This window comes from Egretta garzetta, unplaced genomic scaffold, assembly GCF_000687185.1.
Source record: "Egretta garzetta isolate BGI_Z169 unplaced genomic scaffold, ASM68718v1 scaffold29, whole genome shotgun sequence".
Taxonomy (NCBI): Eukaryota; Metazoa; Chordata; class Aves; order Pelecaniformes; family Ardeidae; genus Egretta; species Egretta garzetta.
In genome coordinates, this window is record NW_009260796.1 from 1,822,647 (window position 1) to 1,834,066 (window position 11,420).

At 47.6% G+C, this 11,420-nt stretch overlaps 1 protein-coding gene across 2 annotated transcripts; it reads right to left on the reverse strand.

The window, feature by feature from the left end:
- Positions 1–1,295: 1,295 nt before the first annotated feature.
- On the reverse strand, positions 1,296–6,368 carry LOC104133402 (C-factor-like). 2 transcript variants are annotated; one of them, XM_035902153.1, is made up of 6 exons: positions 4,473–6,368; positions 4,212–4,263; positions 3,724–3,911; positions 3,124–3,279; positions 2,201–2,311; positions 1,296–1,988 (listed from the first exon to the last, which is right to left on the reverse strand). In XM_035902153.1, exons 1-6 carry the CDS (start codon positions 4,614–4,616, stop codon positions 1,875–1,877), a joined length of 765 nt encoding a protein of 254 aa, XP_035758046.1. In that variant the 5' UTR covers positions 4,617–6,368; the 3' UTR covers positions 1,296–1,874. The 2 variants fall into 2 exon arrangements, 1 of the variants encoding a protein (XP_035758046.1); XR_004843023.1 differs by lacking the exon at positions 1,296–1,988 and adding an exon at positions 2,837–2,952 and having other exon boundaries at positions 2,236–2,311.
- Between the last annotated feature and the right edge of the window lie 5,052 nt (positions 6,369–11,420).

Below are 11,420 nucleotides of genomic sequence, written 5' to 3' on the forward strand. Positions count from 1 at the left end.
GCAGGCTGGGCCGGCCCGGCCCGGGATTCCCGCCCTCACAGCAGCGGGGCCAGGCAGGAGCAGGGCCTGGGCTGACACCTCAGGTGGCGCTGGAGCATCCAGGGGAGGAAGCGACAGGACAAGGCGCCATGGGCACAAACTGAGACATAAGAGGTTTCAGCTGAATATGAGGAAAAACTTCTTTACTCTGTGGGTGACGGAGCCCTGGAACAGGCTGCCCAGGGGGGCTGTGGAGTCTGCTTCTCTGGAGATACTCAAAGCCCGCCTGGATGAAGTCCTGTGTAACATGCTCTAGGAGAGCCTGCTTGAGCAGGGGGTTTAGACTAGATGATCTCCTGAGGTCCCTTCCAGCCCTTGCCATTCTGGGATTCTGTGAAGCACCTGTAAGGCTATTGCAAAGGGGCTGTCCCCTTCCCCGCAGCCAGCTCCGCTCCCACCCATCCGAATCCCAGTGGTGGGGCTGTATCCAGCAGCATTCAAACCAGCTCCCTTTCCCCACCCAGCACCTGACATTCCATTCAGACGAAATAGCTCAACTAGTTCAAACCGAGCTTGCCCCTTAGGCACAAGGCTCACGCTGGTCCTACAGTCACACTTGTGAGATGGAGAGTCAGGGGCTTGCAGCTGACAGGAAAGCATTGCATTTTTGTCCTAATTGCTATCACAGATCTTGATAAAAAAAAAAAAAAATCACTAAAAATAGGCCTGAATGCAGAAGCGTGGCTTAGCAAGGAGTTGTTCTAGTGAGGCTTTCTCCCCCCATCAAGGTGGGGATCGCAGAGGGCAGCTGGACACCTATGCCTCACGCACCCTCAGCTGCACCCAAAGGCAGGTCCCTCGGTGGCTGCTCTCCAGGAACAGCCACGCCTGTCTTTCCCACTTCCCTGGCTGTTGTTTCTTTTCTCGCTCGGTACAAGAACCTACCACCCTGGCATGGCATGAAAGTGCCTTATCAGCTGGATTGAGGGAGTGATGTTGAAGCCAATCCTGGACTTCAAAGAACTTTTTGCTTTTATCCTTATCTCAGCCCCAACACAGAGAACTTTTCACCAGCTGCTTTTAGTATTTCAGACCAGAACAAGGGTCTTCCCCAATTTCAGGTACACCCCACCACCTGAAGGAGACAGCAATGGTTAGAGCTTCTTCCTGCGAGGTAGAAGTACAGTTCCCTGGTCAGGGAAGAGAAACCTACTCAGAGAAAGCTACATATGGAGAAATTAACTGAAGTGGTTTAGTAAACAGACTATTTGTTTAAACAAGGCTTTATTGAAGACATTACAGAAGTTCAGGTACAAAACAACATTCCCACCCCCATATCAGGATGTTAGTCACCCACGGGGAACAAAGCAAGTGCCTGCTGTGTGCTGTCAACCTGGGGACACTCAGAGGTTGCTGAGGAATTTGCAGAAGTATGAAATTCATGTAGTTTAGAGCTGGGCAGTTTCAGCCTTGGCTCAGTTAGGACTGAAGGAAACCAAAGGACCTTTTCCAGAGACATGTCTCCAGCCAACTGACCATACTGGAATCTGACAGCCTACCTTGGAGTTACTCTGAGGTCAAAGCGCGAGAGGCCCACTTTGATTTTGGAAGTGAAGAGGAACCAGCCCCTAGATTTAACTTGCTGCTTTTAAATTTATTTCTGATGGTCCCAGGAGGTACCCATCACTAAAGAGCACAGTAGTATTTGCAGGAAGCATTGGAGCAGAGCAGTAGCAATACCAAGTAAGAGAGTCAGCCACCTCACTTTCCTAGAGAGAGGCTGGATGTCAGACTGGCTATTTCAACTGGCACGTAAGAAAACCCTAGAGATACAGACATTAGTGGCACATGTTAAATAGTGACTGACATGCTGCTTCTGTAGCATACTGTGCACTTTACCACGGTAGAGTTTCCCCTTGCCAGTCCAGGAAGGAACCGTTTTCTTTTTCACCAAGATGCTCCAGCACGGAGAGAATACCTGGGATAGCCTCTTGCACCTGCATGGGAGCCTAGAGCAAACCAACCTTAGATTATTACCGGGAATCTCCTACAGAAGAGGATCAAATGCATTTAAGGAATTACTAAAATCAAATGGGATGTATTTTCATGTTTCATAGGGACCTCTGCAGCACATGGGAGTGTACACTGTACAGTGGGTTCTTGCTCAAGGGTTGGGACAAGAAGGGCATCATACTTTCACATTTTCAGAGATGTCACTTACCATGTTTCCACCCATGTCTGTCTGAAGCCAGCCTGGATGCAAAGAAATACAGAGAATTCCATCTGCTTTCAAGTCTGCAGCAAGACACCTGGTGATCATGTTCAGTGCAGTCTGCAGGAGTGGAAACTGTCTATTAGTGTGCTGGTTTTACAAACCTTGAGCAAGACCTTAAGCCAAGCTAATTGCCACCTCCCTTCCACCATGCTGTCTCCTGACAAATGAAGGGGCAGTAACAGTATCACACTAACTTATCCAGACTTAGTGGGGGCTTCATTCTCAGAGATGTAAGTTAAGAGAAGCATTGTGAAAGCTCTATCACCATAAGCTTACTGCCCAAAGATGAAACTAACTTATGATGGAAGATAAAGTAGCATTTGAAACTCCTAAGGAGCTGTGGGGAAAATAATATTGACAGAAGGACTCTGTTTTTCTGCAATAATCACTACACAAACATGGAGCTTTTTACTTCTGAACAGGGAAAACAGGCATATTAACAGCTTATGAGTAGGCGGTGTAGGAGAAACTGTATGTCTGATCTTGACTATTTGTAAAAATTCAGTCTCTGGATGTGACAAAACTCAAAACTCCACCTCTCGCTAACTAGCATTACCACGTGCAGGTCAGCGGTCAGCACACCTTTTGTTGAGTTTCATGCCTGCTGTCTTGCTTGGACTGGAGAGGAACACAGCTAATAGGACACACACTTGATGGCATCAGTTCTTCCCTGAATGTCAAGTCCCTCTGAAAGGGACCTATATCAGAATGGTGATGGAGCATTTGCGAGCCTGTTCTTAAGAAGTTGGCATGCTTGCTCCAGATGTACAGTGCTCACACGTCCCATTTCCACCCACATGAAGAACAAGAACAGTTCCCGTGTCAGGCTATCCAAGGAAGTGCTGCATACCTCAGAGAAGCCTACAAACCTTTGCTATCCTGTAGGGGTAGACCTTGAGGAACATCTCATTCGCCTGGACGAGTTGCATGGAGGCAGCAAGAGAGGACATATTGATAATGGCAGCTCTGTGGCAGCCCATTCCTGTGCTCAGCTGGGCTGCCTTCCTCAGAAGGGGTAGAAACGCCTGTGACAACAAGAGTTTGTTTCAATCTGGTCAACTTGCTCTTGGCTCATTCAAGGCAAGCTGGACTCTCAGGTTCTGCTCTATGAAGAGTTGCAGTACAACTCCGTGCCGGCAGCACAGAATGGTGATGGCTCCCCAGACAAGCTGACCACAGGGAACCTTTCTAGAATAGCCAGCTGTAAGTAGCAAGGACCCTCAGTCTCTTCTGCCCACCTTCTAGCCCATCCTGTCCTCTGAAGTAACCTCATACTGGATGGATTTAAATAAAAAGAGAAAGATCCTTGATAGGAAGGATCTCTTTCTGCTCTCTAGGCATGCAGTTTGATATCAGACCTGTATCTATGCAGTCCTGAGGTGACAAGTGCTTGGGTTACATGTCCAGCTCACTAGTGGGAAAGTCTCTTATAGTACCATTAGATTAAGCACATTTCTCCCAACTCTTACCTTGGTGACCATCAGCTGGGCAACTGTATTGGTTTCATAGATGGTGAGCATTGACTCTGCTGTGACTTCTTCCAAGGAAGCAAGCACATTGATGCCAGCGTTGTTAATGAGACAGTTCAGACCTTTGTCTCCCACAATTTCTTCCACTTCCTTGACTACTTTCTTGATGCTGTTTTCACAGACCACATCTGCACAGAGGAGCCAAGAACAGCCACAGTGAACGGGGTGGTTCAAATGCCATCTGTCCCTATACAACACATGCTAAACCAAAGCTAAGGCATTAGTCTGAATAGGGACATTCAGGCCGCATGGAGATGACAAAGCACAGAAGTCTTTACGTAGGTCATGCTTTCCCAGTGTTATCTGAAGATAAGGGTGATGGTTTTCAGCTGCTGGAGGTCGTGTATAGCTACTGATCACCCAGGAGTTTCTTAAGAGGCACTCCCCTGACTTAGTTGAACATACTGCTGTGTAAGCCCTTTACTCACCCAGTTGGAGGAGCTTGATATTGCTGTATTGCTTGCTAAGCTGCTGGAGTTCCTAGGAAGAAAAAGTTGTTTGTGTTACCTTGTATATATCTCTCTCTCAAGGGCTATTACATAAAACAGTTTGAGATCTGCACTTCCAGAATTTAACAGCTATTCATTTTCAGAATTGGACTGAAGGCAGCGATACTACGTTGTTTTCCAAGCTGCTGAGCAGCTTTCCTGAGAGCAAGGTCAACTGCTCCAAGGAACTGGACTCTTTACCTGCTTAGTCAAGATACCAGCACGCCAGATTATAGAGCTACTTCTCAGTGTGTATAGCTTGAGGGTGTGTTTGCAGCGTAACCAAAGGGTTATCAAGCGGCTATCGTTGCCAGTTCCACAGCAGAGCTGGTGCTCAGACTGCATTCCAAGCCGGTAATTCCCCACTTCTGCAAGAAAAGTGTTATTTTCCTGAAGCTCAGCTAGCTCCAGACGCCAGTTCAGGGCAACAGGAATGCTTAAGAAAAGCCATTGGCAATTACTGTTTGCAGGAAAGTCTTCCTAGCAATTTTCCCATGGAAATTCTGTTTCCCAGCACGCTCGTTAGCTTCAGTTCTTGTAACTTGAAGGTAAAACACATGAAATTGGTTATGTACACGGCAACTGGACACGGGATCAGTTCTCTCTCTGCTAGGTAGCTGTAATTCAGTGATCTGTCTACTACCTCTCAGTAGAGGAAGCGCTTGGAGAAAATGTACCAGCACTATACTGGTGGTGCTGCTGGACAAAGTGTGTCCAAATTGCATTTATAAGCCAAGCTGGAATACTTAATGTTTCTGTGCCATGTAGCCAAGCGGGAAGCGTGGCCAAATGTAACAGATGGATTACGTACTCCCAGCCATGTTTAGGAGACTGAGCAACCCTGGACAAACAAATCCAATTCTTTAGGAGCCCTTTGGGAATAGGGGTCAGGAGGGCCGATTTTGAAAGAGTACTTCCTTCACCACTTGGAGACACTTAGGGACTCCATGTCCTCTGTCAAGCTATAATGCATTACATCTTTTATCTCAGTTCATATTCTGCAGAATTCTCTCCAGGATTGTTTAGAAAATTTGTTCTCCCACTGAGGACAATCTACAACTGCAGTTAAGGCTATTAAGGGGAGGGGGAAGGAAAGGGAACAAGTCAGAAGCACGAAACCAGAAGACATTCCTTCCCTTGGATAGGACTTAATGGGATGGTTTTCAACAGATTAAAGGCCCAGAACACGCTACTTTGTTTATTGATAGTCAGGCATGAAATAGTTCTGCCATGTCAAGGCCTGCAATAGTTATGTGGCTTTGGACTGTCCAGTTACTTGATAATAAACTCCAGAAGTCCTCTGGCTTCTCAAGGTTTGTTCATTTATTTATAGTCAGATTGCTTTACTCTCCAACAGCAACAAGCTGTAACTTTTGCTAAAAGGCCAGAGATGTTTTGTGCAGTGACAGCGACTGAGAGGCTTCTGAAGCAAGTAAGCAATGTGTTCAATTAAGAACTCCAAACACTGTAGCATTAAGCATTCTCCAGAACATAAACAGCATGAAATTACAATTGCTGCATGCAAATCAGGTTTAAAATGCAATGTTTTTTCCATTTAGTTAATTACTTAGTTAACAAGCAACTCCCACTTCAGTGGTTTAAGTTTCTCAGAAGCAGCTTCCAGGCATAAAGCTAACTTAGACAGCTTTGGTCTTCAAGAATGCTACTCCACCTGCTACAAACATCAGCTGAAAAATCTAGTTAGGAAACCTAAAAGTTGCAGAAAAGCCTATTCTTTTGCCGACTGCAACTAGAAGGAACACGCAGAGAGGAGGACCAAGACGAGTGCAATCAGACACAGCCATTTCAAGCCACCAGCCGCGTATGTTCCTTCTCCTCTTCCCCCACCCCAAGCAGCTTTGATCAAAGAGATCAGAAGCCACCTGTGTCCAGAGAACTCTGCAAATATTACTGCAACGCATGCATATACAAGTTATTGGCTCTCCCCTGAAGGGATAAGCTTTCCTGAAACCAAACCTACACCATCAAAGTTGTCTGCAAGTCTTTTTTTGTGGCAGACTGGTGCTTTTTTTAATGCCAACACACCAGCGCAGAGGCACTGCGCACACAAGAATAAGCGAGCTCGTTGGTACTGCTGTTTGAAGCGCGGCTTGTATTTTAGTGTCAGTTTATGCAGTTTCATTTAAAAGGCAGCAGGTACAGCCAACAGATCCCAGGCTAAGTCACTTTTCGTTAGTGTACTGTAATGGCCAATTAAAACCAAAGAAAAACAACAGAAAACCACAACACAACCCCCTAATACTGTGTTTAGCATGGTAGCTCTAGAAGTGCTCTGCACCTGAATAGTTACCCCTGAGAATCAACTCTGCGGGATTCCAAGAAAAATTTAAACTCTGATTAGCATCTGTTGTTTCCTGCTTGCTGATTTTAATTATGATTAACCGAGTCAGCCTACTCCAATTTAAATAAGATCCTCTGGCACTTAAGGCTCCAGATACAGATTCATCAGTACACAGGATATTTATTGCTAGATTTCAACCAGGAATGTTATGTTGTCTTTGTCATTTGGCAAGATTTACTTTGCTTTCTTTATGAAAGCATTATTCACTCCAGTAACAACTCTTGGAAAGGACCCGGCCATGCTAGGCCAGTTGGAACCGCTCAAGGCAATCTAACCCAGCCTGTAGGCAGCTTCCTCGGGCAAAGGGTACTTGGGTATCCTTTTCCATCATCCTGCTTGCACTCAGGACAGAGTCAAAGATGTATTATATTTGCCCACGTCTCTCCGAGACAGGCTATTCAGTATCACAGCGTACAGCCAACTTACTGTTTGATCATGTAATGGCTTACACCAAGCTGCTGTGGACTGCCCCAAATCCACAGTCCTCTCTAACTCAAGAGCCAGACCTCAGTGCTGTAGGAAGAGCAAAACACTTCCAGAAGGAAAAAAAAAAAAAACCAAAAAAAACCACTGCAATAACCCAAAATTAGAAAGACTTCAAGAATGCCTCCTTTGCCTGATACAACACATTTATCTTGCTAGAGCACTGCTCCAGAGATTGCTCAGCTGCTCTTCCCAATAGCAGACCACATGGCTAAAATATGTAGCAAAGAAAAAAAAAAACCAACACAAAACCAAAACCTGACAGAGACAGTGTGCAGAGGCAGTGCCACAAGAGCTGCGTGTCTGACAAGGGAACAGACACAGCACTGTTAGTAACACTATCTCCTACTTCAGAGGAAAGGAAGCAGCACATTAAACCCTGGAAGCTTTCCAGAGCCCAGGAGAACTCTTGAGCAGCAAGGAACTGAACGCTTTCTTGTTCACCTGGGAACACACTCGGGCTTGTGGGGAGAGCAGGAGGAACAAGAGATGCTCCTGTCCTGAGGTCCCGCATTCAGCTCCCAGCACAGCCGTAGCAGAGCCAAGCTGAGCAGAGTTTTACACCCTGCCCGTTTGGATCCCTTCAGCTACCTCGCTTCCCCGGAAAGCCACCCCTTCCTTCCAGTCCTCAGCAAGTCAGAGGGGGGACTACAGGGGCTACACCATCGTTAGGTGTAGTCTTAGATGTTAGGTCAGAGTTTTTTCCCCTTTTATTGGGGAAGCAGGATGGGGGAAGAAAGAGCAAGAAAGAAAAGCAGGAGGAGCGGAGAATTACGGAGGAGTCCATGAGCTCATACAGGCTGCCTAATAGTAGTGGTACCGTGGTTTTGTCCTTCTGGAGCGCAGGACGTCAGGCTTATTTTTGCAAGAGATTTGTAGCAGCTTCCACTCTCAGTGCTGGAGCAGCCCAAGCAGAGGCAGATCAGAATCAAAGTGTGGCTGAAGGCATCTGGTATGGTACTTTTCAAGGAGGGGCAGCAGTTATCTAGATGCGCCTGCAGGCCTGCTGCATGCTATCGTGTGATCTAAAGCCCATTTGTTAGGCAAATGTTCTGCGGAGGCCACCTAGGAGCTATTCAGCACAAGAACTCAAGTTATTAACAACGTCTGCCAGCGCAGGCTCACATGCAAAACCTTGCAGCTGTTCCGCGCGATCCCAGGGTGAGCACGGTACAGGAGATGTGCTGCGAAGCAAAGCCAGACTCCAGCCCCGCTTTCTAAAGCCAGGCCCTTCACAGGGCTTATGTCTGTCCACTGCGTGGAGGACTCCAAAGCACGCGGTCACCTGCATAACAGCACCCGCTCTGCCAAGAGCTTGTCCAGGTAACTCTCAGCTACTGGGGAATTGCTGCTGACGGTTGACCCCAAGGTGGGTGCTGGGTTTGCCAGGAGCTAAGCATATTTAGCATATTTAATCACTTCTCTAAAAACTAGAAGATGATTTTTAAATGGCTTTTCATTTAAGCTCTTCCCATCCTTTTCCCCTCCTTGCATTCTGCAACAGGAAAATGCAACTCTACCAAACCAGTGAGAGCAGAATTTAAGAGAAATCTCCAAAGTTGCTGTTCCCCAAGTTCATCCTTTAATCCAGGAGAGGAAGTGAGGGGCAGCGCGCTCATATTAAGCAGGATTTTTCATATGGTCACCTACCGCAAAGCAAAGCAGGAAGAAACAAAATTTTGAATCGCTTGAGTCGCTGTCAAGAGAAAAAGCCAGCACTGACAGCTCAGGTGGGCAGAGAAAGAACAAGGCACCCAACTTGACAGCGCAGGCTGCATTCACTCGCACTAGGACAAGGCCGCAGGGTCAGCCTCTGGAGTGCCGGAACCTGAACTCGGGGTTTCCAACATTTGACTGGAAAGTCAGAGAAAGCAAAATTTTCTTTTGGGGAAAAAAAAAAAAAAAAGAAAAGAAAAGAAAAATCACTGAACCTTTGCCTTTCCTTACCTTTCCACGCTCAAGCAACGCTGCCAAATTGGATCCAAGCGTTGAGATAGTCCGTTGTATAATGTGCTAAGACTCCCATTGCTAGAGGCTCGAGCAGGTCTGTGCTTGCCCTCTGCCAGCCAGGAGGAGTAGCGGCGGGGTAGAAACACACCTCAGAGGGTCAGAAAGGCTTGTGCCAACTTTATGCATTGCAGATGGGACAGATAATACTGGTGAGACTACTACAATACCTTCAGTAAAGACTTCTCTTCCTTGTGGAGTTTCCAAACCCATCTGTTCGAAATATGCTTTCAGCTGGCTGCAGAGGTTTCTATTGATGTACTGCCAAAGCACAGCACATGGCCTAGAGGTCCTTACAAAGAACAAAAACCCATCCTGATCCATCGGGGACAAACCTTGCCGCCACCCCCTACCCCACCCCCCAAAAAAAAAAGAAAAAAAAAAAAGCTTAGGATGTACCCCATGTGGCCTGCAGAATCGACACTCAGGGTTATGGGAACGTGGCTCTTGGCCAGCTGCCTGCCTACGGGAGATGGCTGCCCCCAGTCTTTCCAAGTTTCTACCGCTGCAAGCGAGGAGTGACCCAGACCCTTCCCAGCCACACTGCACTATGTGAGGGCTACTTCATCTTCTCGTGCAGGTTTACCAGCCTTTTTGCTCCAGATGCAAGATGGCAATGCAGAAAAAAAACCCCTCACAAGCTGCGTTAAGATACGTCCGTGTCATCTTTCCTAGGAAGCTCTTCCTATTGAAGGAAGCCTTTCGCTTCTCCGTGTAATCGATCCAAGACCATTATAATGAGAAATCACTGCTGAACACAAGGGCCAACTGATGAAGAAAAGAGAACCTCCCTCAGCACCCGCTGAAGCAGCTTTAGAACAAACAACTAAGCAGGGAGATTTCTATCTGACGACAGGTCGTATGTCTCTGCTGGCTTCCTGTACCACTACTGCAGCGCAGGGTTGTGCAATCGCTAATAGGAAATGCATCTGGGACAAACGCCAGATCTTGTAACAGGAGTTAAAAGCAAACAGCCTGGCAGCAAATACCTGTTCAGGAGCTTGTATAGCGCAAAAGGGGGCCGAGGGAGGAAGCTGCAGGAACCAGCGGCTCTGAAAGGCAGCCTGCGTACCAGATTTCAGCCTCACTGGACTGTTTCTCAGCGATTCAATTCAGAAATATCCTAAATGTGCCTTTGTGCTGGAGATTTGTTTTTTTTTTTTTGGACAAGAAGAAACAAAACTAAGACCTTTCCCTTCAGTTCCCTAAGTCCCTGTCGAGCAGCACTTTGCTGCTGGAGAGGCGAGTGCTCAGACTGCAGGTGCTACCTGACCAACCCCCTACAGCCCCCCGCAAAGGGGGAGCCCCGGCACCACCTTTTAAAGTTTTTGTGTAGCTAAACAGTAAACAAAGTTGCTACATTTTGTACATGGTGTGTTCAGTTTGCACCGAAAAGAATAAAATCCACCGTAAGGGAACAGACGTACAAGCTCCGTTTACCTCTGCACGTGCCAGGGAATTCACCCTCTGCCCAGGCCACACTTGAAAGAGGGGACACGCGTAAGGAGGGCTTTTGGTATCACTGCTCCTACCCAACAGGGTGGGGTCTGAAGGGGGTTTGAGGCCGTCACAGAGTTGAGAGCTCAGACTCCTGCGGCCCTGGAGCACTGGTGTTTTCCTAGGAAAGGAAGAGGGCGATACCTGGGTGCGTGGCTGTGCTGCCCTAGCAGCGTTCTTCCTAACTGAGGGGTCAAGATCAGACCAGAGATGCAACAGAGGACACAGAGTGGCCACAAAGCGGGTGGACTGATAACCCTCATTATCAACTTGCCTCCCAAAGGTTTGGGGTACGCCTTTCATTTGTCTTGACGGTCATTTATAACAGTCTAGGGACAGGGAAGGAGCCCAAACACATTACTGCTGTGCTGTTACATCAGGAACCCTGGCTGAAAAGAGGAGAGGGCTACAGGCAAACTCACCAGCAACATGCATCAAAAGCTACTGCGTTTTCAGCAGAAAAATCTGGTCCCTGCCCAGCCAAGAAGGGCACTAAGAGAAGTGTTTAATTTGTCATTCATTTGGGCTTTCTCACTCGTTACAAGTCCGGCAGAGAAAGCGGCACAGCTCCTTCTGGGGACACAGACACACCAGGTAGAGGAGATGAGGAAAGCTGGGGGTCTCCCTGGGAAGGCTCCTGGGTGATGCAAAGGTCCCCGCAAAGCTGGAGGAAGCCCGGACCTACTCACCTCCAGCTGCAAATCCAGCGAGGAACTCGGGGTGCTCGACCCCTGCCCAGCTGGGGCTGGGGCTGCAGCGTGCCCAGCTCACCTCTCCTCCCTGGAACGCACACAGCCACC